The 27,925-nt window shown below is 35.5% G+C and overlaps 2 protein-coding genes across 2 annotated transcripts; both read right to left on the reverse strand.

Moving 5' to 3' along the window:
• Positions 1-586: 586 nt before the first annotated feature.
• On the reverse strand, positions 587-17,080 carry LOC101740799 (uncharacterized). The gene is made up of 14 exons (XM_004930627.5): positions 16,882-17,080; positions 14,019-14,069; positions 13,344-13,565; positions 11,610-11,695; positions 10,949-11,012; positions 10,282-10,413; positions 7,733-7,825; positions 6,763-6,963; positions 5,482-5,712; positions 3,507-3,541; positions 3,129-3,183; positions 2,636-2,788; positions 1,871-2,107; positions 587-1,434 (listed from the first exon to the last, which is right to left on the reverse strand). The coding sequence occupies exons 1-14, from the start codon at positions 16,915-16,917 to the stop codon at positions 922-924; spliced, it is 2,109 nt and encodes a 702-aa protein (XP_004930684.1). The 5' UTR covers positions 16,918-17,080; the 3' UTR covers positions 587-921.
• A 3,899-nt stretch (positions 17,081-20,979) lies between these two features.
• On the reverse strand, positions 20,980-24,730 carry Ahsa1 (activator of 90 kDa heat shock protein ATPase homolog 1). Its single transcript, NM_001043444.1, is given in 5 exon segments — positions 20,980-21,266; positions 22,093-22,250; positions 22,557-22,727; positions 23,275-23,640; positions 24,374-24,730. Coding segments are annotated over 4 exon segments (1,026 nt in total). The 3' UTR covers positions 20,980-21,266; positions 22,093-22,118.
• Positions 24,731-27,925: the final 3,195 nt, after the last annotated feature.

The following is a 27,925-nucleotide window of genomic DNA, read 5'->3' on the forward strand; positions in this document are numbered from 1 at the left end:
ATGAGGCAATCATTTTACAGGAAAATAATATTAGCTGGAAACAAATCACGCACGGTTATCCAGCCCCAATTAAGGAATTCCTGTGTACCGGACACTAATAAACACACTTAAGAATTTTTTATTTTTTTTATTGCTTAGTTGTCTCAAGTATAGTTACAACGGCTGCCCTACCCTTCAAACCGCAACGCATTACCGCTTCACGGCAGAAATATGCAGGGTGGTGGTACCTACCTGCGCGGACGGACTCACCAGAGGTCCTACTACTAGTAATTACGCAAATAATATTTTTGCGGGCTTCATTTTTATTACACGATGTTAGTCCTTCACCGTGGAAGTCAATCGTGAACATTACATTAGAAAAATTCGTACCCGCCTGTGGGATTCGAACATCGGTGCATCGCTCAACACGAATACACTGGACGTCTTATCCTTTAGGCCACGACAACTTCAAACTTATGTATGTAGTATATTAAACGCCCAGACAAAGAGCAAACAAACCTGTTTATCACACGAGTGTTTGCTGGATGTGAGAATCGAAGCCACGACCCTCGGTGCATCAGTCAATCGGTCAAATAAAAGAAAATACTTAATTTTTAAAACTTTATTTCTTTGTTAAACGAATTACACCACAGGATGTATTTCCTTATATCGAAAACATAGATGGTAGACATAACATTTCTTAGCACGATAACTTTAAAACATAAGGCTTTTCAATTCGCATTCTTTACTCAGTTCTTTTTAAAACTACGAATCCTTTTTGGAACCGATCTTAGAGTACCTTATAATAGTATTTAAGTAGATATACATGATTTTAATTTGATATTATATTATTAGATTTTCCCATCTCGAACTTTATTCACGTCTTTACACGTCCCAAACTAAACGGATATATTTCCATTCGAAATTTATAGGTTATATATATTACGGTGTTACCAACTCAACATTGGAATTCGGACTCAAATTCGGTATCTTGTCGGTAGAATTCAGCACAATCCTAGCAACACTGACCGGAGTTGTAGAATTGGAATGAGCCGCCGCGATTTGTTCGTGTAACCAAAACGGTGAGCTTCTTAAAATGTTATCACTGATGTACGGCGTCGCAATGGTATTCTGATTTTTCTGTCTCAAGTAAACCGGCTTTATTATTAACGGTTCTCTGACGCTCGTTCTTGGTATATCGAGTAATGCGACTCGCGGTGCCTCCTTTGTGTTCAATATCGCATAGTACAAAGGATTATTTTTGTGTTGCTTAAGATGGATGCGACGTTTCGGGTGACCTGTCTTTGGCGAAGAAACGTTAGCCAGGAAAATACGATGAAAATGATTCACCATTTCTTCGGTTAAATTCTGTTTATTAGCTGGAATAGAGTTCGTGAGCTCCGTAAACAATTTTCGGCATTGCTGCGTGTTCTGTCTTCTTGATTCGGGACAAGTCTGGACGGGAAAAAAAGATGATAAAACAAAAAAAACAGAAGAATAAGATATCGTAATCTATTATTATTATTATTATTTAAGTATTCTCTCGTGTTCTTGACTCGGTTAAGTTCCTAGTTCCCGCGCTGAAACCTGCAGGGAAGAGAAGGTTCGGATTCCCTTGAATTGATGAACACTGTATCTCCCAAAACGGTACCTATTATTGTACATGTGTGTATGGCTGCATGTTTTTGTAGTATGTGTATGTTTATGTTTGCTTCCAATTTGTTTATGTATCTATGTATGATTTTTGCTATTATTATTATTATTATTAAACTATTGCATAGCTTTTATCACGGGCTTTGAGCGCGGCGACTGAATCAAGAAATTCCGTAACGAAAATAAAACCTAACACCCCCACGGAATGATAAAACATAGAATTAAAGAATGCACTCACCATGAGCATAGCATCGACAACGTTCAACAACTTCTTCGGTGAGCTACAATACTCTTTATACATCGGCATATTCGTGAAAGCGCTAAGGTAGCCGTCATTGTAGATCGTCCAAAGCGGTTGGGTCGCTGTGAACTTACGGATCTTGTCTTTCATCTTGAAATAATCCATGAACGTGTATTTATTTAGGACTTCCATTTTGTCCATTAGACACGTAGCTGATACGGATTGACCTTTGCACTAAAATAAAAATCGATCGAAGAATTACTATAACAGTTTCATGAGGGTATTATTAGATAATCTTAGGAAGTGAAAGCGAATTACCTTATGAATAATTATTTAATTTGTAATTTGCACTGAGGAGGATATAGCAATTTTAATTGAAAATTAACCGGAAGAGTTAGAGTATTTATTACATAATTTCACGAAATGAACGATACCTTGTGAATAATTGTGAATTGAAACATTCGTAACGCGCACAGGGGATATATTAAAATGAAAGTGGATTGAAAAATTTGTTTTAGGTACATAATAGGCGCATATTCATTACCTTATAAACTATAATTATTTATTTTTAACATGACTGAGAATAGCTAGAAAGATTAGGATACAATTTAGTATTCTTTCTTTTCGACTTCAATTCACCTTTGGCTAGTTTTATCAACATCACGATCGTGATAACTTGAGGTGTAAGGAAGTTCACCATTTCCAATCTTTAGTAACATAATATTTCAACTATTAGTTAAAACACTCAAACTGGCTTCTTACCTTATATTTAGAGATATCTAAACCATATTTCTTTATCTTAATGGGTGTTTCGGGAGCAAATTCGATACGACTCAACGCGGAAATATTACATTCTGTTAAAATATCCGTGTTCACGAGCTCCGGGATAGTGGAGCATGGATCCCGTCTATGCTTCTGAAATAGAATAATTAACTAATAATTATGTTTCAAGATATATTTGACCATGGATAGCTTAAGATGGACCAGGAAGCGTTAAGATAGAATGGCGGCCTGTAACCTGGCCCACTGAATCCACCTAATTGCTGATGAAACCACCTAATTGCTGATGAGTCTACCTAATTGCTGATGAACCACCTAGATGCTGTTGAACGCTCCTAGTTCGTTAGAAGCATTCAAAACCCATAGGTCCCTGTCATATTCATCAAAGAGTTCGTACTCCACAGCTAAACAGCAGAATTTCTCTCTTGATCGGAGCGAATTGCTCACACATAGTCATAAGATCCGGTCTACTTACCGGACGATATTTCGACGAACTAATTTGGCAAACGGTGTCCTTTCTTGAGCTGTGCCTGTTAAAACATTCACAAGAAATATAGGTAATAATTAATCACGTAATATCTATTACTGTATACTAGAGGCATAATAAATAACATACTATACTATAAATATACTATAAGTGTGCTAATAAATATATTATAATAAAGTTGGCTATTCACGACATGAACACTTCAAATTATATGTGGTTAATATACAGCGGCTCTCAACCTTCATCTGGGAACAAATTGGCAGATAATAAGCACCTGTCAATTGTGCCGCGAGCTTGACAAATATATTATATATTTTTATTGTCAGAGATAAAAATAAAAGCCTATTTTAGTTTTCGACGACTTACTTGCAGGTTTGGTTGTTGCCATTCAAAGGACAATTCTGAAATAGAAAAGCAAAATAATATGTAGAATCACGTCTGTTAAATGCATTCCCTGTGTAATTCTTACATTAATAGAAAAAGGGGATGCTCTGAGGAATTGTTTGAGATGATACCGGCATCTCGTTTAACCATCGCGCCGCCCGCCACCGGCGTAGAGTTCATCCATACTACCTGGAGCCACTGCGGTCATCCACAGTGCGTTTCCAGAGGTATTTTTTGCCACGTACCATCCGGCCATGGAATGAGCTCCCCTCCACGGTGTTTCCCGAGCGCTATGACATGTCCTTCTTCAAACGAGACTTGTGGAGAGTATTAAGCGGTAGGCAGCGGCTTGGCTCTGCCCCTGGCATTGCTGAAGTCCAAGGGCGACGGTAACCACTCACCATCAGGTGGGCCGTATGCTCGTCTGCCTACAAGGGCAATAAAAAAAAGGCAAAAAACATTACATTTTTCATTATTTCTTTTTCATATGTACATTTTTCTCCTCTGTAAGCTGATGTTGTATCTATTGACGAGTTCAGTGTGATCAATAAATATATATATAGGAAAATCTTACAAAATTAATTCGAAGGGAAAACAGGTACTGTTAAACGTAAATCGTATCTGAACCTTGAGTTATCAGTGGTTATGGTCGAATTTTGACTAATGCATAGTATAATTAAACCCGTACAATATGCAAAAACTCATTTTCAACAGGCTTCATTATCTATCCATAAGGGAACGTACCCATACTACGTGACCCGTTTAGGGGGGGGAGCGGAATCTTTAAAATACTACGGTCAGTCACAGGAGCGGGGGGGTGGCTCAGGTTTTTGTCACGTAGTCGATTTTAGTGAGAGAAATCTCGTATTTTTTCGACCTATATTCGAATATAGCGCGCAGTGTTTAGCGCTTTGTAAACTCACAGTTGGAGGCGCTGATGTATGAGACGAATATTAATGTGATTAAACAGAAAATAATTGTTGTGTTCGTAAATTAAGTGACTGTAAGTTACATACTGTATAGCAATATGTTTTCACAAATGTTGTTCTTTTTTATAATACATAATTCACAAGTAATTTAAGTGTGCATGCACTCTTATGCAATAAAGACGAGTATGAACCTTTTCTTTTTTAAATTTTTGCCTGTGAAATTATTAAAAATCATAATTATGAACTGCTACGTGAAAACTAAAGGGGGAGAGGGGGGTCTTGGCATATACAACGAGTGATCACCGCGGGGAGGGAGGGGTCGAAAAAACTAAAAAAATAGGTCACGTAGTATGGGTACGTTCCCTAAGTTATTATAAATTAAACAATAAAAGAACAATTATACTGTTCATATTTATACATTTATGAAGATATTGTTTTTCAACCGATGAGTACCTACCTACATCGCGATTAATTTATTTCCTGAAATGATTCTTGGCGAAAAGACCGCTCATTGTACTGTTGTATTTAATGTTTTACATTTGTATTTATTTTGGTGTTCAATAAAGCATAATCTCTCTTTCTCCCTCTCTCTCTATATACAAAATCTCTATATACAAAACGTAATTTTTCAATGAAATTTTCACTTTCAGACTTCAAGATGTCCGATTAACTTGAAAACTTGCACACAGATCAAGGACCTATCACAGGATAATAAACCTTATTATTTGTACCACCCATCTATTTCTGGCGTGAAGCAGTAATGCGTTTCGGTTTGAAGGGTGGGGCAGCCGTTATAACCATACTGAGACCTTAGAACTTATATCTCAAGGTGAGTGGCGCATTTACATTGTCTATGGGCTCCAGTAACCACTTAACACCAGGCGGGCTGTGAGGTCGTCCACCCGTCACAGCAATAAAAAAATAATACTACACCTGTTCAAACACCTGGATATTTTAATATATTTAACTGATTTTATTATGTCTGATTTATTAATCAAAATATACGGGCGTAACAAATGTGAACTTACCTCAGATAGGACATCGAACGTGCAAGCCAAGATATTATTAAGCTCGCAGCCTCCGTCGTAGGCTATCAGCGATTTCCTAAGACAAGTCGTGATGACCCTCGCCTTAGCGCTGTTCCAAACCGGGTAAGAATTCGTGAATTTATCCAATAGCTTTATAAAACTTTTAACGTCAACTACACCTTTATCGGAGACGATATTCAATTTCTTAAAGACGCACGTCGTCTTGTCGCACTGTGGATACAAAGAAAAACGATGAAGTTGCCGCGTAAGATACTCAAGGTGGACCATTATTGTCTCGTTTCGCTACCCTACGTCTTCGTGCGGTCACGTTTTAACGGTAAGTAGCGTCTTGGCTCTGCCCCTAGCATTGCTGAAGTCCATGGGCGACGTTAACCGCTCACCATCAGGTGGGACGTAAGCTCGCTGCCTACAAGGGTAATAAAAAAAGAAAAAACTTACTTTAATGCTGGTAGGACCTCTTGTGAGTCCGCACGGATAGGTACCACCACCCTGCCTATTTCAGCCGTGAAGCAGTATTGCATTTCGATTTAAAGGGAGGGGCAGCCGTTGTAACTATACTGAGACCTTAGAACTCATATCTCAAGGTGGGTGGTGGCATTTACGTTATAGATGTGTATGGGCTCCGGTAACCACTTAACACCAGGTGAGCTGTGAGCTCGTCCACTCATCTAAGCAATAAATAAAAATATAAAAAAATAACCCACATTCACGTATGACTTCCTTCCAGTAACCATTTAGAGCTAGAAGGCCCGTGAGAACAGTTAATCTGGTTCTGGTGTCTCAATAGAATTGGAATTGGAATTTCGAAGTTTTGAAGCATAATGAAACAATCCTAGTATGTATTTGGTATTTGTGTAGCGGATAGCTTCCAAAAAGATAAGGATATTTGACAAATGTCTGAACGCACAGCGTGATTTGGACTCGCAAGGGGTCACCAGTTTTAAGGGATCAGCAAATGGAAGGTAATGACAAACGGGAAATCTTCCACTGAGCTTGGACTGACGGTACGAATTGTTCGGAACTTTATATGCAAGATTATCTTGAAACTGTCGTTAACGCGATTCAGGCGTTTATCAAATATTTTCTATTCTATCTACCCGCTAGATTTTTATATTAGTAATATTCTTCCTTACCTATTTATCTGATAGGACACACAAATGGACAAAAGTGCACAATAGATTAATCAAATATTTTAGGATTTTACTATGCCAAATTGGGTGATAAATTTTTTTTATTAATTCTACAATTCACGAAACTCACACTTTGAGGAACGACCATAAAATCTCTTAGTGCTTTGGGTTTGGTTGTGGGAACGGGGGTCTGCGTGGTGGCGGCGCCGTGGCTAATGTCGATACTTAGCCGATTTCTGTTGTCCCAATTTAAACGGAAGTTGCATTGTGTCCTCCACGAAGGCTGGATGAACTCCGACATGTCGCAGCAGTCTAGGGGATCCAGATTTGTCTATGGAACAGACCAATAGACCATTTAAAATAGTCAATAGTAATAGCAATTATCATTATGGACTATTGAAAACCTATCTAGATTTATTTTTTGGGTACTAATAAAAAAAAAAAACGATATACTATTATACAAAAACGCTTAAAATGTATGTAGGAATAAAAAATACATGTTTTGGAACGAAGTTCCTTATGGGACGATGCGGAGGGGTACCCTAACCGGGAAAAAACGTCCGTAACGTAAGATTTTTATTAGTAATGCACACAGTATAGGACTTAACTTTGTAATAACGTACAAAAAGAACATATTTTTTTTATCATTCATTGACCACGATCCCAGAGCGTTCGTTTGCGCAATACACAAACTCTTATGCAAACAACCGTGAATGAAGGGCACCACAATAAGTTCGCACGTTACCGGATGACCATGGGTTGTTGCGAAACCTCCAGTTTTATTTTCTTTTACCTCGAATAGAACTTCAAATTAATATTTTTATAATAAGGAACTTCGTTTCTATCGGGTGTCCCAAGACACCACATACCTTATTTTTAATTCTTCAACTTTGGTCGGTCCCTACGAGCAGAACAATGAATAAAGCTCAATTATTTGACTTAATTATTAAATTAATTACTAATGTATTTTTGTGGGTTTAGCGATGGTTTGTTAACACTAACTACTTTAACTAAAACTACTTCTGAATCATTCCTTTTTCAACTTAACCTCCATTCAAAAACTAATTTTCTATGATTATTAAATACAAATTTATACTGACAATATCCACATCAGGAGTTTGTACTTCCGGCAGACGTACAACGTTTATGGAATCCGATTTAGGGGTTGACGTTGTGGCAACAGCGACGGGTAGCTGTAAGTAATTCAATAGGAATTAAAGTATGGAGTTTTATTAGCCAGCTTAGTAACAAAATGAAACCTGTATTAGAATTACTGAAGATTTTATTCTCGAATTTTTTGAAAACGTTATATCTTTCTAGATTTAAATATAAAAGAAACAAATTATTCGATACACAGCGACAACTGTGACTTGTCTACGCCCATGACAGTGCTAATTTCCATAAACGATAGTAACCACTCACAATCAAGATGGGCAGTGCGCTCTTCTGCCTACATAAAACCCTCTCAATTGTTTTTAAGTTGACCATGAGGAACACGAGAAGCGTAGCTATGAAAAGTTTTATTTCGTGAATTTCGTGTTTGTTCAGTTTTAAACATATTGTATTGTTTGATAATTAGGCGTTTAACATCTGGCAAAGTGCACAAATGTGAGAAATTGAAACAAAGGAGCCAGGTGGGTCTTTGCGAGTTTTTTTTATTTTAAAAAATCCACTAGTCTTTTATTACTGGTGGTAGGACATCTTTTGAGTCCGCGCGGATAGGTACCACCACCTTGCCTATTTCTGCGACGAAGCAGTGATGTGTTTCGGTTTGAAGAGTAGGGCAGCCTTGTAGGTACTGGTAGACTGTTGCACTGTTACAACTGAGACCTTAGAACTCTTGTCAAAAAGTGGGTGTTGGCCTTTACGTTGTAGTTGCCTATAGGCTACGGTAACCAATTAAGCAATAAAAAAAAACTTTAATAAATAGGCAACATTTTACTGAGATTTTACGAGTATTTCATCTCATCTCAACTGATTCTAAGGTCTCAGTATACTTACAACGGCTGTCCAAATCTCAACTGATTACAGTCTCAAATAAATCGATTTCATGTCGTACCTCTCCGTATATATATTTTTTATATATTAGAATATGTATTTATTTAATATATGAAGATTTTTATAAACTCGACACTGGCAAGAATGGCATCGCAATAAGCTAATGCCATATCGTGAAAAAGAAGTAGAAAAAATTCAGTGTTTAAACATGAAATTTACAGTCAACTTCGAATACACCTTATTTAACAAATAAATTCCCGGTGTCAGCTTAACTATGGCTATATTCTTCCACCAAGAATAAATACCTCAGTCGAAGAGTAGGATAGTATGGAATTGACAACGTCACTCCTATTTCTACCTCAAATAGACTTGCGTCACTCTCGGTCTCTAGTATACGAGCAGTATAATAGCCGGCAAACTTCTTGAGCATTTGTCGACGTAGTGGGGGTAAGTTTGCGCATGGTACACTCACGTGCAAAAACATTATTTACTCTGCGTCATAATGCAATTAAATTATTAAAATCAACATATGTATTTTTTTATATATTTATTAGAACATCAACAAAAAATGTAGGTTAATAGTTGTAATAATTTAATCTTGGGGTAAAATACATAGATATTCCTTCTATTAAGTCAAAACTAGAGCCAGGTCTTGGTTCAGTTGAAGCGAAGCTGGTATTTGTATATATTTTTTTCGTTATCATGATTTTGACCATCATCATCATCACTGTTTTCATCACCCGAGTCGCTATCATCGTGATTAGTCAACATAGGGCTCATCGGTGTAGTTTACAACTCGGTCGATTCGATCTTCTTTTTTGTCTATAATTAATTATTTTTTGAAGATATTCGATTCGTAGTAATCGAATGTTACTTTTCTCAATTACCAGCTTCCGATTATTTTCTGTTCTTTTTTTCCATCTAAAGCCTAGCTCTTTCATAATACGTCGTAAGCTTCATTCCGAGCCATTAAAATTTATATCTTCTTTAAAATTTTCGAAGTCTTTCTACGGTACGGAGTTTCGCTGCTTGTTATGTAGTTATTATGATTACATCTTTTTATTACAGATTGAACGAAACTATCCATTCCGGTAACTTTCTTCTTCCCTGATCTTTTCTTACCCGGAGTCCGCAACACGGCGAGCAAGCCAGAGCCTTTAGCTTCCTTAATAATGCACCTAACAGTCCTCACTGATGGTTTTGTTACTTCCGAAGTCTGTTTTAATTTTTCCATATCATTCTTCCCCTGTTTTATAATGAAGCAATATACGTCGTACACAATTTTTCTACCCTTTCTTTTGAATACTACACCGGTTTGTCGCGGTATAGTGTATGTTTTATAAAAAATCAACAAACACTCCACAAATAGCAATGGCAACAAAGTCCACAAGTAATTATAACAAATAACTTAACGATTAATAACGATAGACTTTAATAATATAATAACTTTCCACTGTACGCAAGCGTACTTTTGGGAGCAAGCGGAATGAGGGCGTGGTGCGGGACGCAAGGTTCGACTGATCTACCAATAACGCGCTCGATACGATTTCCCCTGCCGTCGCGCCTCACCCTCACCACCAAAGTGATCTAAAATTCGGTTCTGCGCAGTCAAGGTCATTTGCTCAAGATGTTTGCCGGTTACTATACTTACTTTATGCAGTTGCTTCTCATGCGCATACCGCGGGCCATGCGTGTAGATTTGGAGTATAGACGAAAAGCCACATTCTAGCAACGTGCTCATGTTGACTAAAGGTGGCACCTGACAGCACTTCGATTTGAAATACTGAAATTAACGTATCCGTATTAATTAGTTATTCAAATTCAATTCAAATTCAAATTCAAAATCATTTATTTCAATTTCAAGTTGAATGTCAAAATATAAATGAAAATGTTAACTCTACCACACTTATTTCCCAGACGTAAATTAGTTAGGGAATATAAATGTTTTCAATGACTATAGATATTTATATTGGGACTTTACTACTTTAATAAAATGCGTCGCTAAGAAATAAGTGAAGTAGCATGACCTCAGTGATGGATTTGGCATGATATTAGTGGTGGCAAAATTGTTGAAATGCCAAAATTTCAGAGACGAAAAAAAAATAAAGACAGTAAGTCAGTCTCCTTTGAAAATGAGTTCAGATTAACTTTTATAAAAAAAAAAGTAATATAATTTTTAATTTAAAATAAAAATATTGGATAAAGATTAATAAATTTTTATTCTAAAATTAAGGGCGGTGCTATTCACATGGACTAAGGCAACATCAAGCATAAATCCATCGCTGCATGACCTACGAGAATAGCGTCCAAGTACTTACATTTCTCAAAAACCATTCAGGACGAATTTCAACAGGTAAATGCTCCTCCAAATCTTCGTACATACTGAAAGAGAAAAGATTTTACTAACGTTAATGGTCCGTGTCGATATATAGCCAAAACCGTGGCCCATATCCACTGATGGGTTTCGGTTTCTTAAATTATACAATACAATTAGGACTTCAACTACAAAATAGATAGCTGCATTCATATTAATGTCTTAGTAACCTTTACCTCGAATATTTTTGACGTGACTACGTCTTATAGATTTATGAAAACCGCGTGCATGCGTGAAAAAGTGTCACGTTCCGCCTGAGGCTGAGCGTGCAAGCGAGAGCACGGAACGAGCGATAGAGAGGCACGATCGGCCCAAGCGTTAGCTTGTGACATATTTATCTTTCTTCTCGCGTGACGTCAGAGCTAACAGTTCGAATAGTCCTGCGACTGACGTTATCACGTATAACTATCGTCCATAAACCGACTTAACGGACAACCATTATTATTATTATTATTTTTAACTCGAGGTTTGACAAATATATATTATGCGGCACAACAGACTATATTTATAGTCTTCCACCTGAGAGACTGGTTGGTTAACCTCATAAAGACGGATATCTAATCTGTACACAAATTAACAAACAAATTATAATACAGTAAGTATACCTTTGTGAGAACATGTAATTGAATCCAGAAAGTGACGACACGGGTGAACAGACGTCATCTTTACGCAGACTTTCTTCCGGACAATTCTGTAAATAATTTCATAAAAATCAAAAATAAATTTGATTAAGTTTAGTCTATTAATTTTATAATCACCGATCAGTAACAGAGATGTATTTGGTACGGAAAGGAAATGTTTAGATAGGAATAATTGAAAAAAAGTATATAATTTTAAAATGGGAATATAATAAATAAATTGGCAAACGCTGCTTGCAGTATGTGAAAGGTCAAAAGGAAATTATAATAACTAGTGGTCCCGTAGTAGTCGAAATTCGACTATAATTAATTGAAATTATAAGTTTGAACATTATTATGGTTCTATTGTCAAAGACTATTTATTATACTTCTATAGTCACAGATTTCGCCAAGAGTACACTATAGACAAATAATATGAAAGATAAACAATTTTAACCTATTCCCAGTTTGATCACAGACTAAGCATTAACAAAAGTTTGACAATAGGCAAAGAGTATATGTGTGTGTGTCAAACACATGGTAGTGTGTGTAATGTTTTCTTTAATGATTTAATATAATTAAACGCATAGTTTAAAAAAAATATTAGCTTTCTACACTACTTTTCTATATTCTCTATAAGTGTGGGAAATTTCATACTTCGCCGTCCGCACAATTTTCGTAAAAAGGGGTACAAAGTTTTTGCTTCACGTATTAATATATAGATGTGCCCCGCTTTCGTTTTATCTACATATGTATTTAAAAATGAATTGCTGTTCGTTAGTCTCGCTAAAACTCGAGAACGGCTGGACCGAATTTTGGTCTTAAATTATTTGTGGAAGTCCAGAGAAAGTTTAGAAGGTAGATAAATATGGAAATGCTGGGAATTTAATAAAAATAACAATTTAATTTTTCCTTTGATATCCCTCCTGTCGGACGAATTCCTTTTGTTTGTTTTGAGTTTATTTTATACAAAAGCTTAAGTCTTTTAGTAATCGATTGAGGCACTACGAAGTCTGCCGGGTCAGCTAGTATAAAATATTAAGTAGAATTTTTGCCTATAAAACAAAAACTTTGTCGCATTACTTGAGACTAGAAATGTTTTTCCAAGAAAAACCTAATTATTTTTTTTGTTGTAGACTAAATTCGGAAGACGTAAGTGGAAATAGATTATGGGAAGGACTGGACTGACATTAGGCCAGTGTTTCCACGCCAAATTTCAAAGGGCTCAAAAAATTCAAATCAAATCAAAACAAATAAAAAAAAATTTTTTTTTTTTTATTGGCGGTGTGACAATTGTTTTCCTTTGGGTTAGCGAGAAAGTGTAAGTTTGTACCTTTGAGTAAATTTGCATTAATTAAACACGAAACACTGCGGTGTGCCTTAACTTCGCCTAAAGAGTTATTATTCTTTTTATCGATTTTTTTTCAGGTCAGCTAGTCATACTGGTGATAGGACCTCTTGTGAGTCTGCGCGGCTGGGTACCACCACCCTGCCTATTTCTGCCGTGAAGCAGTTATGCGTTTCGGTTTGAAGGGTGGGGCAGCCGTTGTAACTATACTTGAGACCTTAGAACTTATATCTCAAGGTGGGTGGCGCATTTACGTTGTGGATGTCTATGGGCTCCAGTAACCACTTAACACCAGGTGGGCTGTGTGCTCGTCCACCCATCTAAGCAAGAAAAATAAAAATAATAATAATAATAAAAATAACTGATCCGCATACCTCAATCATCTGATACATCAAGCAGTGCAGCAGACCCTGTCCGGGACACGTGTTGGTGTATGTACGAGGCCTATTCTCGTAGCACACATCCAGGATATGGTCAGTCAGATTCCGCCAAGCTCCATCAGGTAATATTCTACTCAAGACGACAGCAGACTGTTCTCTGGGAGGCAGAGACTCCGGAAAACCCAACTTCGTATTAATGCAACTCCATTGGTGACACTGGAAAATTATTCTGTTTTTTTTTTTTTTGTTTTGTTTTTTTCGATGTTTTTGAGATACGCAATTTGCAGACATGGTTTTGAAATTAAACTAACGAAAAATTCGTCAATTTATAATAGAATTTTCAAACGACGAGTGTATAGAACGTAACTGTGCGTAAAACATTTGTAGCTTGAATTTTAACTTTGATAATTCTTGATATTTCAACTAGTTTAGTTATATTACAAGTATATTTAATCAGACTTTCATAATATAATCCCAGAAGATTAAATTACAGCTAATTTAACAATATTATCATGTTAAGTGTTAGTCCTAACAAGAACCTACCTACCTTTTGTGTCTAATACATTATTATTAAACAAGAATTAAATATAAATACTATGTGTATGTGATTAGAAACGAAAAAGCTATAGTTATCTAGTCCACTGAATATCGAGAATTTTAAGTACTTACCAATCTAGATTTTCTCAGGTAAGGTGTGCCGAACTCAGCTTGCACCAATGCCTGTAAATAGTTTTTATTTTCATATAATTTTTTATTCCTTTTAATACTGTATAAACTATTATATGTATGTATGTATGTATGTATATATGTTTGTGTATATATTATATATTTTGTGCACGTGTTTGTAATTTAATATAAATGTCATTGCACCTACCATTATTTACTCTGCACTACCTTTGGTTGTCTGGTAGGGAATGCCTTAGGCATTAAGTCCGCCAATGTAAATTGTACATGAAGTGTAATAAATAGATAAATAAATATAAATCTTACTGCAATTTGCAAATCAATTCATTTAATATTACAACTTGAACGTTGGGATGATTGTTACTCAGTTATTGCAAAAACGGGTGAACGAATTTTGACAAAATTTTGTACAACGGTAGCTTATAGTATGGATTATCACTTAGGCTTTTTATTGTGGTAAATGGCATGACCCGGACAAAACCAATCTACAAATCGTTTGGTAGTTTGGGCACTGGTTGAAACCAACAACTATTTAACGTGCTTCATTATTTCTAAATAATAATTTAACGCGAGCCAAACTGCAAGGAACGTCTAGCTTAAAATAAATTCATCCATTTATATTATTAAGCGAGCTTTCTCGTGTTAGCCGAACAAAACTGATAACAAGTTATTATTATTCTAGTCTGCTATTGCTTAACGTCAGTATATAAAGTCAAAAATAAGTACCGTACAAGTACCCCCAAGTTAACAAGAGCCCGTAGATATCACAATACGAGTAGATCCCGAGATTGATTCGTCAATCGTATTATTGACCGTGCAGGCGGACGAGCATACGGCCCACCTGATGGTAAGTGGTTGCGTCGCTCATGGACGTCAGCAATACCAGGGGCAGAGCCAAGCCGCTGCCTACCGCTTAATACTCTCCACAAGCCCCGTTTGAACAAAAGAAAAATCGGAAAATATCAGCGCTTCAGAGCACAGATAGGAGAGATGGTAAGACTTAAAGTACACCTCAAAAAATGCCCTGCAAATCGTTTTGACATTCCATTTATTTCTAGATTAAATAAATAGGTTACCGATCTACAGTGTTATTATCTTTATCTCGTTGTGCGACCTCTTACCAACCCTAAATACTACGCATTAAAATTATTTTTGATTATAAATAAATCGACCTAATGAATATAGAAGCCGCGATCAGTTTTCTCTTGCCTTTGCAAGACATCATTTTAAAGGATTATTGAGGTTATTGAACGAAGTGAATGAATTAACGAAGTAAACAATCAAATGGACAAACTCTAATAATGCACAACACAATAATTTGCTTTTTTTTTTTTTTTATTGCTTAGTTGGGTGGACGAGCTCGCAGCCCACCTGGTGTGAAGTGGTTACTGGAGCCCATAGACATCCACAACGTAAATGCGCCACCCACCTTGAGATATAAGTTCTAAGGTCTCAAGTATAGTTACAACGGCTGCCCCACCCTTCAAACCGAAACGCATTACTGCTTCACGGCAGAAATAGGCAGGGTGTTGGTACCCACCCGCGCGGACTCACAAGAGGTCCTACCACAAGTAAAAATACTTTTATCCTTATAACTTATAGATAATACATTAGTAGACGTTAACCATCCAAACGCCTACAGTTTGTGCGATATCTTATACATCGTACATGACAGTTGCATATTAATCATTTCTATAATAAAAAAATATTTTCTATAAATTTCGTATATGGTGGTAGGCCCTCTTGTGAGTCCGCGCGGGTAGGTACCACCCCACCACCCTGCCTATTTCTGCCGTGAAGCAGTAACGCGTTTCGGTTTGAAGGGCCGGGTAGCCGTTGTAAGTTGTAACTATACTGAGAGTTTAGAACTCGTATCTCAAGGTGGGTGGCGGCATTTACGTTGTAGATGTCTATAGGCTCTGGTAACCACTTAACATCAGGTGGGCCGTGTGCTCGTACACCCAAATAAGCAACAATTTTTTTTTTTTAAAATAGCTCTAAATTCATGTAACATACAATAATAAGATTACTATTCCAGATACTGGTGGTTGACCCCAAACGTTTCCATTTAATCTGTTTATTTGTTTATCACGCGAAAAATATTGAATCGATTCAGAAGAATAAAGTTTCAATGTGTAATAATTTTTAAAAATAAATAATCCAAAACAAATAAATTACCATCACTTCCTATAATATTGGAACTAGACTTACAGACATACCTACATACATATAAGCATTCCAATAAATATAAAAGGATACCTATTAAAACCTAGGCACAACACACGCAAACAAACTTGTCCATAGACATACTTAAAAATTTAACTTTATTTAGGTAAATAAAAGGTAACAAATACAGAATAATACCAGTAACACGAATATCTTTGTATTATTAATGTGATGGGTGGGCTTGTTTCTGGTCGCAAATTGATTTAATTTCAAGAGTATTTTTCGAGGTTTTTTTCGATATCAAATCGATTTCTGTATTTCGTTTTTATCATGACCAGCTGCGAAAACCCACTCTCGCATATAATATAATATAAACATATTGTAATATAGGGGAAAAGGAAATTCACCGCTTTGCGTAAAATTTCGGGATACTCTTTCTCATCAAACTACTATTAGGTATGTAAATTTTGTCGCGAACCCCATACTTTCGAATGGGGAGCCCCTAGGGATTCGTGTAACCAAATATGAGATAGCTATAGAGTGACTGACACACGTAATAATAGCATTAATTTCAGAAGAATTTTAATTTACTAGTACTACTTTACTAGACTTCATAAGCTCGACCTAGAAAGTTTATTGACCAGTTTCCAAAATAATATTCATTTTACAAAACTGTACTTACCAAATTAAATATGAAAAATAACCAGAGCAGACCCATGTTTTACTAAAGAACATTCGAGAACAACTTCTCAGCTCACAATGAATGAATATTATTCGCCTCTTATATCTAAGGGTCGTGACATACAATGATAATTTATAGACCAAGAACTTTTGTTATAGCGAGAAAAGCTACCAATCCAATCAGGTACTTCGAATAATAATGCACAAATCATACAATAATTATATTATTTTATACCTCTTTTTATCTCCAATTAGGCCGAAAACCGAACGAAATGGAAGAGGATAGTACAAAGAGCGACGAAGGCTTTTCGAGGACACAACCTTCAGTAATGAAGTATGCAACAAAGAAGATTACCTCCTATAAATATAATTAGGGTTTGCTCAGAACTAAGGACATATTTTAGGTTTGCTTGCATGACATATCATGCAAGTTGTGAATACACCGTTGCGAACCAATATACAGTTGTGAATCATGTTCTGAATAAACCATATAGACAATTAAATAGTCATTTAACGAAGTCCTCCTAACCACAGATTTTTTGGTGAGGAGCGATCACGGGTCGCCTCGATGTCCTACCAGCTTCACCAAGACATATAGGTTAGTATGGACTCAGCCAGGAGGAGTGGGATTTGGTAACATCTGCCTGAGCGCCTACGAACTAACAACTCAAGGGCCCTGGTTCGCAAATGTATCCACAACCTGCTAAGAAAACTCGGCGAGAATTCAGCGACTCCTCACGCATTATAAAGTAGGTAGTTGGAATGAGTATTAATTAACACTCGTATTGGCATTTCTCAATTATTTAATAATAGTAGGTCAATCTCCGTGGCCTAAAGGATAAGATGCCCCGCATGTTCTTATCGAACGCAAGCAATTTTTTTTTTATGTTTTTTTATTGCCTTTGTAGGCAGACGAGAATACGGCCCACCTGATGGTGGTGGTTACTGTCGCCCATGGACTTAAGCAATGCCAGAGGCAGAGCTAAGCCGCTACCTACCATTGTATACCATATGTATAATTTGTTCTCGTGCTTAAGCTATTTATTGTTTATGGCTGTGAGCGGACTATAACCACATTATCAAGGCAAAATAACATTACTTATAATCATTATTATCATAAAGGTAATCATTATTGTCATTATAAACATCCGACCCCAAAAGAAGAATTACCTGTAGGTACTATAGGAACCAGAGATTGATACCAAGAGCAAACAAATCTGTTCACCACACGAAAGTTTGCCCGATATTTGTATCGAATCCATAACGTAGGAGCAGCAATCAGTGATACTATTACTGCATCGTCGAATTGATCAATTATCGAATTAGTTAGAAGATCTATTTGAGACTCTTAATCATTGTGCTCAGTTACGTCAAAATTCTTCACCAGTAGACTATCGATATGTTACAGACTATACTCCTAGCATTTCTGACATTCATGAATGATAGTGACCACTCACCATCAAATTGGCTGTACGCTGGATTACCTTTAATAACAATTAAAAATTAAACAAATCTAAATTTCTAAAGTTCTCTGAACCAAAACAGTCGAATGAGTATAGTTATATCTATGTTATTAGCATTTACTAATTATTAACAATAATTATGGACAAAGAAATAAAACGTCACATTTTATTACCTAACACAATTTATTAAAGAAGATTCCATAAATAAATTGGCTACCTATAGAAGAAAGCGAGTGCGAAATACAGCAACACCGTAAAGTGTCATTTAAAAATCGAAAAGAATTTTGATTCAATATATTTGTCTAATATGAGAGTGATGTTAAGTGAGCAGAGTTTTATGTATCTATACTATTTTATAGTGACAATTATTAATCTGTAAAATTATTTATTTTCAGACTCCCAATTGAATTCTTTTTCTATTAACAAAAAGAATTCAATTGCAGAGCATATATTATTATAATAAATAATTTGGTACTACAATGATATAAAAATGGACAATGTGTATTGGGAATTTACTAAACCATTTTTATGTTGAGTTGAAAATAATGCAACATTTTTTTTTGTTCAATTGAATCAAAACACTTTTAATCTTATACCCAGTTGTCACAGTACATTATAACATGTAAATAATTAACCAAAAAAAAAAACTGTGTATACAGGGTGCGAACAAGGTAGTAATAAATCACAAAAGCAGCTGATAGATGCGACCGCGTTAACTCGAGGTCATTGTCCTCTAGCTTCAGCTGATTTTTATTGATCATACAATATAATATAATATATAAAATTATGTATTACCATGAGCTTTTCATTTTCGACATTTGTTTTTTTGTTATATTGGCCGTGTAGGCACACGAGCATACAGCTCACCTGATGGTTAGTGGTTACCGTCGCCCATGGACTTCAGCAATGCCAGGGGCAGAGCCAAGCCGCTGCCTACCGTGTTCCAAAACCCTGTATGTGGAACCTTTTAAACAGAATATGAAACACGTGAATGACTAAAACATTAAATACCTCGCAATATGTATTTTTCTTAATAGCAGACAAAAAAAATGTTAATTTTCTAAGAATTTTGTCAATTACATGTGATGCGTCCAAAAACAGCTAACATATCTATTATAGCTAAGAAATCATGTGTTTTTATTGTCATTATATTATTTCCGACGTTTCTAATACTTAAAATACGGAAAACTAATATAACATATTGTTTAAGGAATTTATGGAAGCATCACATAAATGTTACAAACACTTAAAACATATTGAATTATTTTCTCTCTCTAAAGACTGTGCTAATTTGAATTGGGTGGTACCTATGAGACGACAATATGAGAATCATTTTGGAATAAATACATACAATTAACGGTATCTTTTAATTCAGACGTATTGTTTAAAGATATATTATTGATTAACCCAATAATCGATTGAATAATAATTACTGCAAGCTGCTGTCTAACTTAAATGACATCACAACACTTGTTTCATTTTATTGCATAGATGGGTGGACGAGCTCACAGCCCACCCGGTGTTAAGTGGTTATCGGAGCCCATAGACATCTACAACGTAATTGCCGCAATCCAACTTGAGATATGAGTTCTAAGGTCTCAGTATAGTTACAATGTTCAATATAAATGTTAATTTTGACGTCATTAGCGTTAGACGAAAACACACGCGAGAAATGTGAATCTCTTAAACCATAATTTTCTTTTGTCTATTATTTCAGAGATAAAAATATTTGCGTTGCGTTAATACAGTGACGTACGATAAATTTGGAAAGTTTTAAAACTATTTACTATCTCCATTAACATTTCTATCAAACGTGAGCACTTATGAACACACGTTTGTAGTTTACAATAACAAAGTAAGTATACATGCTCTTCTTTTCTTCCATGAACTTTAGAATTAATTATGACGTAATTGCCTTCGAGCTGGTGACAGCAATAAATGTTTTATAATAACTCTCAAATATTATACGTTCGATTATTTGTTTTTAATAATTTTTTTATAGATTAACTGCCTATTATCTCGTAGTTTTCCAAAAATCTTTTTTTTTATATATATATTATGGAAGTTATTCCCCGCCATATTTGTAGCCATCGATTTTGACATTATATATATAAGTGCACAACTGTGGGAAAAATAGTACATAAATCGGTACATGTTCTCTCAAATAGTACATGTAAGTCTCGGTAATATACCCGCCATTTTGCTGTATTATCGAATAACTATGATTGGATAAAAAGACGAGTCACCAACGGCCACACAACATATGACACTTCAAAACTGTACCATAAATACAAATTCAATATACATATTTCTCTGCATCGCTTCAATGCATTACCATTAAACGATTATATATTTCAATAATAACTTTTTATTGCTCGTTTCTTTAGAATTTTACCGTTTACATAGATTTTTTTTTTAGAAATTTGTATTACAAATTCATTACAACTTCATCAATACATTATCAACTTTTTAGTGGTCTATTGCTCGCATAGAATTCTTCTTTTTACTAATTTACTAATTTATTACAACCTATATTTATTCATGTATTAGTAATACAACAAGCAATAGTTTTAGATGTTTTATGGTTTTTTTTTGTACATGACAAAGGCATGACTTTAAAAGACACTTAGCTTAAGCACTTGCATATATCTATGAAGACTTACATAAAAAAATCCTGAGAAGCTTTCTTCCACTATATTACCATTCATTAAATTTCAAATCTACAATTACAGTGTACTAAAAACAAATCGTATTCGTGTCCATATTGCTAGTTTGAAATTCACAATGTCCATGATACACAGATATTCCTTATAAAATCACAGACGCGTCACAGAAAGTGCAAAATAAAAACCGGCACATTGCAATTGAAGTGAAATATCCATGTTCCGAAGCAGCATTGTTTGAGTTTTCATTAAAATTAAATCTGAAAATCAATATACATAAAGCATTAAATTTTTTCAAATACATATTTTCGACACTGGACCATTGTGTTCTGCATACTTTTGGGACCCATAAAAATCTAACCATGCCAGATATGAAAAGGTAAAGATTTTAATTTCATGCGTTTAATTAGAACTTAGTTATTAATAAATAATAACTACTTCATCAATACGCATGTTTAATTTCATTGCTATAGGCTCAGTTGATCTTGACAATTCAATAGACATGAGATGAGTTAACTACCTAATTTTAATTATGATCAAAAAAGTTCCAGTGAGACATCATTGAAAATACTTAGTCATTGTGGCCTAAAGGAAAAGACATCTGGTACATTTGTAGTGAACGATGTGACTGTGCCAATGTTTGAATCCCATAGGCAAATAACAATTTATTTAGTGAAATATGAATTTAATAAATGTTCATGATCTTGTAAGTTCACACAGGTAGGTCGCACTCTGCCTATTTCATGAAGCAGTAATATGTTTCTGTTTGAAGGGTAGGGCAACAGTTGTACTGTAAAAACTGACCTTCAAACAGTTAGAACTCATGTCCAAAGGTGGGTGGGTGACAGTATTTGTGTTCTAGATCTCTATAGGCTCCAATAACCACTTAACACAGGTAGGCCATAAGATCATCCACCCAATTAATCAATAAAAAAACTAACTTATTTATTTTAGACAAGTTTTATCCCTTTTTTCTTTTCCAAAGGCTAGTATCTCAGTTTATATTCATAGTAAATCATATTCGAAAGTTCAATTTATGCATCCATGAAATTTGAACAATTACCTGTTATTAAAATTAAAACTTACCTAATTTCCCTACGAGTGTGCATGGATCACAGGAACGCTCCAAATCCGAAAGCACGCTTAATACTGTCAAAGTAGTATCGTTGCCAGTTGTCACGGGTCTTCTCAACCTCAGCGACAGGCACAAGGTCTTGTTTGAGTCGGACTAGAGTGTGGTCATCCTGACAAAAGAATAATAAATATTAACTAAGTGACTGTGAGTGGTGATTTGAACACAACGATAGTACCAGCACAATCAGGTTAAAGTACTCTATTTATCTCATTTGAGGATCATCATGTCATAGCACTGAAAGAATGATATGACATTGCACCACGGAACTAGCATCCTCTGTTGCAAAGCAATTATATGCCTGTTGAATTAGTTGGGCAGCCACTTTACATTTTAATTGAGATTTTCAACATCATGTTTCAAGTTTAGTGTTGCATTAGCATTGGCAGTGTTATTCAATAATAGAATTAAATATTACCTTCTCTTCAATATTAAATGTCACTTCTGAGTAGTGTTGTTCAGGCCATTGCTTATATCTCCAATATTGAACGATTCTCTTTCCTGGGACGAGTTCTTTAAATTCTCCAGTAACATTACCACCAAATAAGGCAAATTTTCCACCTTTCTCGGGATCTAGCTTTACATGACCCTGAAAATTTAGGATAGCTTTCTTAATAATTTATCAAAGAAAATTTACATTTTTGTTTAACAGTTTCATATATGAGACGACTATTATCAAAGCCGGCAATGTGACTTTTGGACAATTATTGGTAAATCAGAAAAACTAATTATTGACTTTGTATTCCATTGGCAGTCACAAAACTCTTCTGAACGACATCTTTGATAAATAACAGGTTAAGTATTATCCTTTATTTAATGCAGATTTTGAACCGTATTCTTTGAAGGAGACGATTATATTCAAATCAATCTGTATTGACATATCAATAACATTTTTTTGTCCAAATGCACAGATTGCCACCTTTGATAATAGACAACTCATACACACTAAATTTTAATTTAGGCTGGTAATTTTGGAAGAATATTTTGTTATATTATAAATTAATAACAGTGTTATATTACACTGTACACCAATAAACATGAGTAAGTTTGGTATGGTTATGATGTCAACTTATGTTAATGATTTTCTAAATTTTGTGTCAATTTATCATAAAAACTAGCATATTTCACAAACAAACCTGAGTGAAGGCAGTCACCATCTCTATTCTAGTCATAGCATCATAAAATTCTTGTCCTCGACATTGAAATTTCTCTGATAGTTCAATTGTCTTTGTATCCAGTTTACAGCCAACTTTATTAGTCTGTGGTGAGATTATTGGGTTCATATTGATTTTTTTATTAAATCCACTTGTGATTGTTGATACATTGTCAGGTTTGACGGAAGATTCGCCTTTCTTTGGCAGAATGAGGCCTTTTGAGAACTCTTCTTTTAGACTTCGAATATACTCTTGGAGTTGTTTTCGGATCTCTTCCCGCCCTACATGATGCATAAATGCTTTCACTCTCTGGGCTTCATCTCCGTTACTTTTAATTGTAACTGTCATCTGAAAGAATGGTTTGTACATTAAAATTTCTAGCTAAAATGCGTTAGACGAAATCTATCCTTTGATACTTTATAATTTTGGTGAAGACCTTTTTTTTATTGCTTAGATTGGTGGACGAGCTCACAGCCCATCTGGTGTTAAGTGGTTACTGGAACCCTTAGGTAACTACAACGTAAATGCACCAACCACCTTGAGATATAAGGTCTCAGTATAGATACAACAGCTGCCCCACCTTTCAAACCGAAACGCATTACTGCTTCACGGCAGAAATAGGCAGGGTGGTGGTACCTATCCGCGGGGACTCACAATAGGTCTTACCACCAGTAATGATGATGTCCAGTGACAGATTTATAATCAAAATATGATATTCAAGAGGACAACTACTGGACTTGAGGTATCCCACTCAGTTTCTAGATGTAAAAGATGCCCGTGCATACTGCTTTTATTTTCAGTAGTTAGTATCTAATAATGTACCTTGAAGCTGAACTTCATGAAAAACATTTAAAATAATCAAACCGCATTAACCATGCTGATTTGATAGAACCACAAATAATAAATTTGAAAATGAATAGAATTTACCAATGTCATTTACAACGAACTTTGGGGTTTTAATTTGAAATTATTTTAAAAAGTGACATAACCTCACTTGTATCTTTGTCTGTTTGGACTTTCATAAATTAAATATAATATCTGTTTGAAAAAGCTGTTGAATATTTTCATATAGAACACTTACGTCCACTTCACTGACGTCATTTTCTTCGGATAAGTTCGGGATGTGAATCTCTCCCTTGATTTTTTCACTACCTCCAGCCAACACACCTTCCCATTTCAACTTTATGTCCCATTCATAGAAAAATATTAATTTTCCTTTTCTATTGTTCGCTGATGCTTCGCCGTCGACTTTTTCTACTTCAGTAATACTACAGACAATGCCGTTTTGAGCTATTTTCAAATCACTGAAAAGTTCTTTCAATCGATCTTTCGACCACGGGCCGGCGTTTTTCTCCGTCCAATGCCAGTTGTTCACATTTGTTGCGTCCGGGCGCTCTTCCACAATCCATCGTGGGTCACCTTCGCCCCACTTGGCCATGGTTTACTAAGCTGCGTTCGACTATTAGAACAGAAATAAGGACACCTTACGCAAATTTCAAGTTCAACTTGAAACGTGAATAAAACTACTGTTGTAGATGATTGTAACTTGCAAATATCATCAAAACGCACATCAAGTAATCACGCTTTCAAAAGACCACAAATCTTACTGTAGCGAAATATTGCTGTTTTCGAGAAAAATCTCGCAGCCTTCAAAACGTGCCGTACCTGAATTAAATAATACAGACTGACTGAACTGAACTGACGTTAAACTGTAGATAATGCTGCCATGTAAATAAATCTAAATTCCCAAATAATTTCGAATACACTCAAAAACTTCTTGTTTGATTTTAAAAAAAAACAGGAAAAATCAAATCTTTATATAAAAACCTGCCAACAAAGCTCGGCTGTTGTTGATTTGTTGATTATAAATTATTTAAAAAATAGAACAGGAACCTAGAATGCAACTTAAAGAAAATATAATATTCAATGTCGGTATCTATGGATGACAGTATTCAGTTTCTAAAGTCAAAGTTTCAGTGAGACCACATGCTCGATGGATTGATGAGTTAAAAAAATTATTAAAATAATGCTTGACAATGAATGACAAATAAAATCCAACAGATGCTATTTACTTGTATGCACCGGCACTTGTTTTGAACCCGTTAACAGTTAAAACCTTCTCTTAATTATTTCGTTTTATTTCTATGATTTCATATTGTAATAGTAAAAACTGTATAGAATTCATGTTTAAAGTGTGTTTCTTTTCTTCATACGCTTTACGAAAATTGAAATATTTTACGCAAAATACTAACTGTGGTAACATTTCGAATTTTCCGTATCATTCTAGAAACTGGAAGAGCGAAAAAACGCGGGAAACCTTTGAATTTGGCGGGCGCGGTTTTTGTTTGAATTTGTTGAAAAATATTTTTTTTTAATCTATTAAGTGATCAGAATAGTTAAAACTTGTATATATTTGTAATTTTTATTATTATTTAAATTTTTTTGTATTTTATTCTTTTTTTCTTCGAGTTGGGGTAAGTTTTTTATATTTATATGAACGAGCCTCCGGACCCGGGGGGCACAGCGCCCCCCGCGGTTGCATTTGTCACAATCTCCAACGAATCCGGAATGGATTCTGACTGCTCTTTGGTGTCTAAAAGGAAGCTGAAGCGTAACCAGCTCCACAAAATTTGTAAAAATTGTAACAAAAGGAAAAGAAAAAATAATACAGAAACATTTAAACAATCGGACTGTCAATGCAAAGACGAATTTACTGAGAGCACTATTGATTTGCCTGCACCTGGTCCTTGCACTGATACATCTTCAAAGCCCGTTCCTCCCACTGATATGTCTCATAAAGCCTCCACACAAATTGGTAGGGCTAGTTATGATGCCAATGACCACGGCCCGTTTGTGGTACACGTGCAGAAAATACAGTCTGCTGATGATGATGGTACAACATTACACCCAGTTGTGTTTGGCAGATTTTTAAAAAAAAATTTTTTCAAAAATATTGTTAATGGAAGTTTGAAACGTATTGGCCGAAATAAAATGACACTTTCTTTTAATAATTATACAGACGCTAACAGCTTTGTCACTTCAAACTGCTTAGCTACAAACAACATGAAGGCTTTTATCCCAACTTTTAACATTACGAGGATGGGTTTAGTTAGGGGAGTCCCAACTGAGTGGTCCCCTGAAGATATTATGCAGAACACTAATGTACCCATTGGGTGTGGGGAAATTCTGAAAATTAGAAGACTAAACTATAAAGTCATGATAAACAACACACCCACATGGAAACCTTCGCAAACAGTCGTGTTTACATTTGATGGACAAGTTTTGCCCAAACGTGTATTTATGTGTTATAATTCTATGCCTGTTAAATTGTATATATACCCAACCATCCAGTGCTTTAATTGTTGCCGCTTTGGGCACACCAAGGTCCAATGTAGGTCAAAGCCCAGGTGCTTCAAGTGTGGTCAGGGCCACACTGGAGATACTTGTAATGTGGAGGAAGACTGTGTATCTTGCTGCTTATGTTCTGGGCTGCACTTTGCTTCGAGCAAAAAGTGTCCAGAGTACATGAGACAAACAGATATTAAAGTAACAATGGCAGAGAATAGCTTATCCTATATTGAAGCGTCAAAATTACATCCCCCCATTTCTAAATCATTTGCTGATATTGTATCCTCTCTCCCAACTAAATCTGTTCCTGGTGGAAATACAGTATTGCCTGGTTCACCATCCTCACGTACAATATCTTATAAAAAAACAGTCTTCACTAAACCCAGAACTCCTCCTCAACACAGTAAAGGTTTTGATCATGTAGCACATGAGTCTCTTGTAAGGGACTACAATATGCCAGAGCCTTCTAATGGATGTGCATTACCATCCTCGTCTAATGCAAATTCACAACAGACAATAGCAGAGTTAATTACTATATTGATCAAATTACTTTCTGAACCCAATTTATCTATACCGTCCCACGCTGCTAATTTAATTCGTACTTATACTAATATTAATAATGGCCAACATGGACAAGTTAGTTCAATGGAATTGCCGCAGTATTATAAACAAAAAGCATGAAATTATACATATTATAAATACTTTTAATCCTTTTATATTTTCTCTATCTGAAACCTGGCTAAAGCCAGATTTTGTATTCAAAATCCCTGGTTATTCGTGCTTAAGAGAAGACAGGGCTGATGGATATGGTGGTGTATGCCTACTCATCAGAAACTCTAGCACCTTTTCTTCCTTCCCTCTCCCTTCACATAGTAACTGCTTTTCTGTCATTGCAGCTATTGTTGATGGTATCTGTTTTGTCTCTATCTATGTCCCTCATCCCTCCTTGCAAATCTTCAATGAAATTAAAAACTTAATTTCAGTTCTTCCTCGGCCTTTCATGATTCTGGGTGATTTCAACTCTCATCACACATCTTGGGGTAGTTCAGTATCTAATAGTTATGGTTATGAATTATTAGATATCTTAGACATGTATAGCCTGTGCATTTTAAACTCGGGTTCTCCTACTCGCCTCACAAAGCCTGGTGAAGTAATTAGTGCCATTGACCTGTCCATTTGTACTCCCCAGTTAGCATCTTCTCTATCTTGGTCTACTTTGTGTTCCACTTATAATAGTGATCACTATCCCATAATCATTTCATTTCCCTGTAAAAAAAAGGATACA

Source organism: Bombyx mori, chromosome 23, assembly GCF_030269925.1.
Source record: "Bombyx mori chromosome 23, ASM3026992v2".
NCBI classification, from domain to species: Eukaryota; Metazoa; Arthropoda; class Insecta; order Lepidoptera; family Bombycidae; genus Bombyx; species Bombyx mori.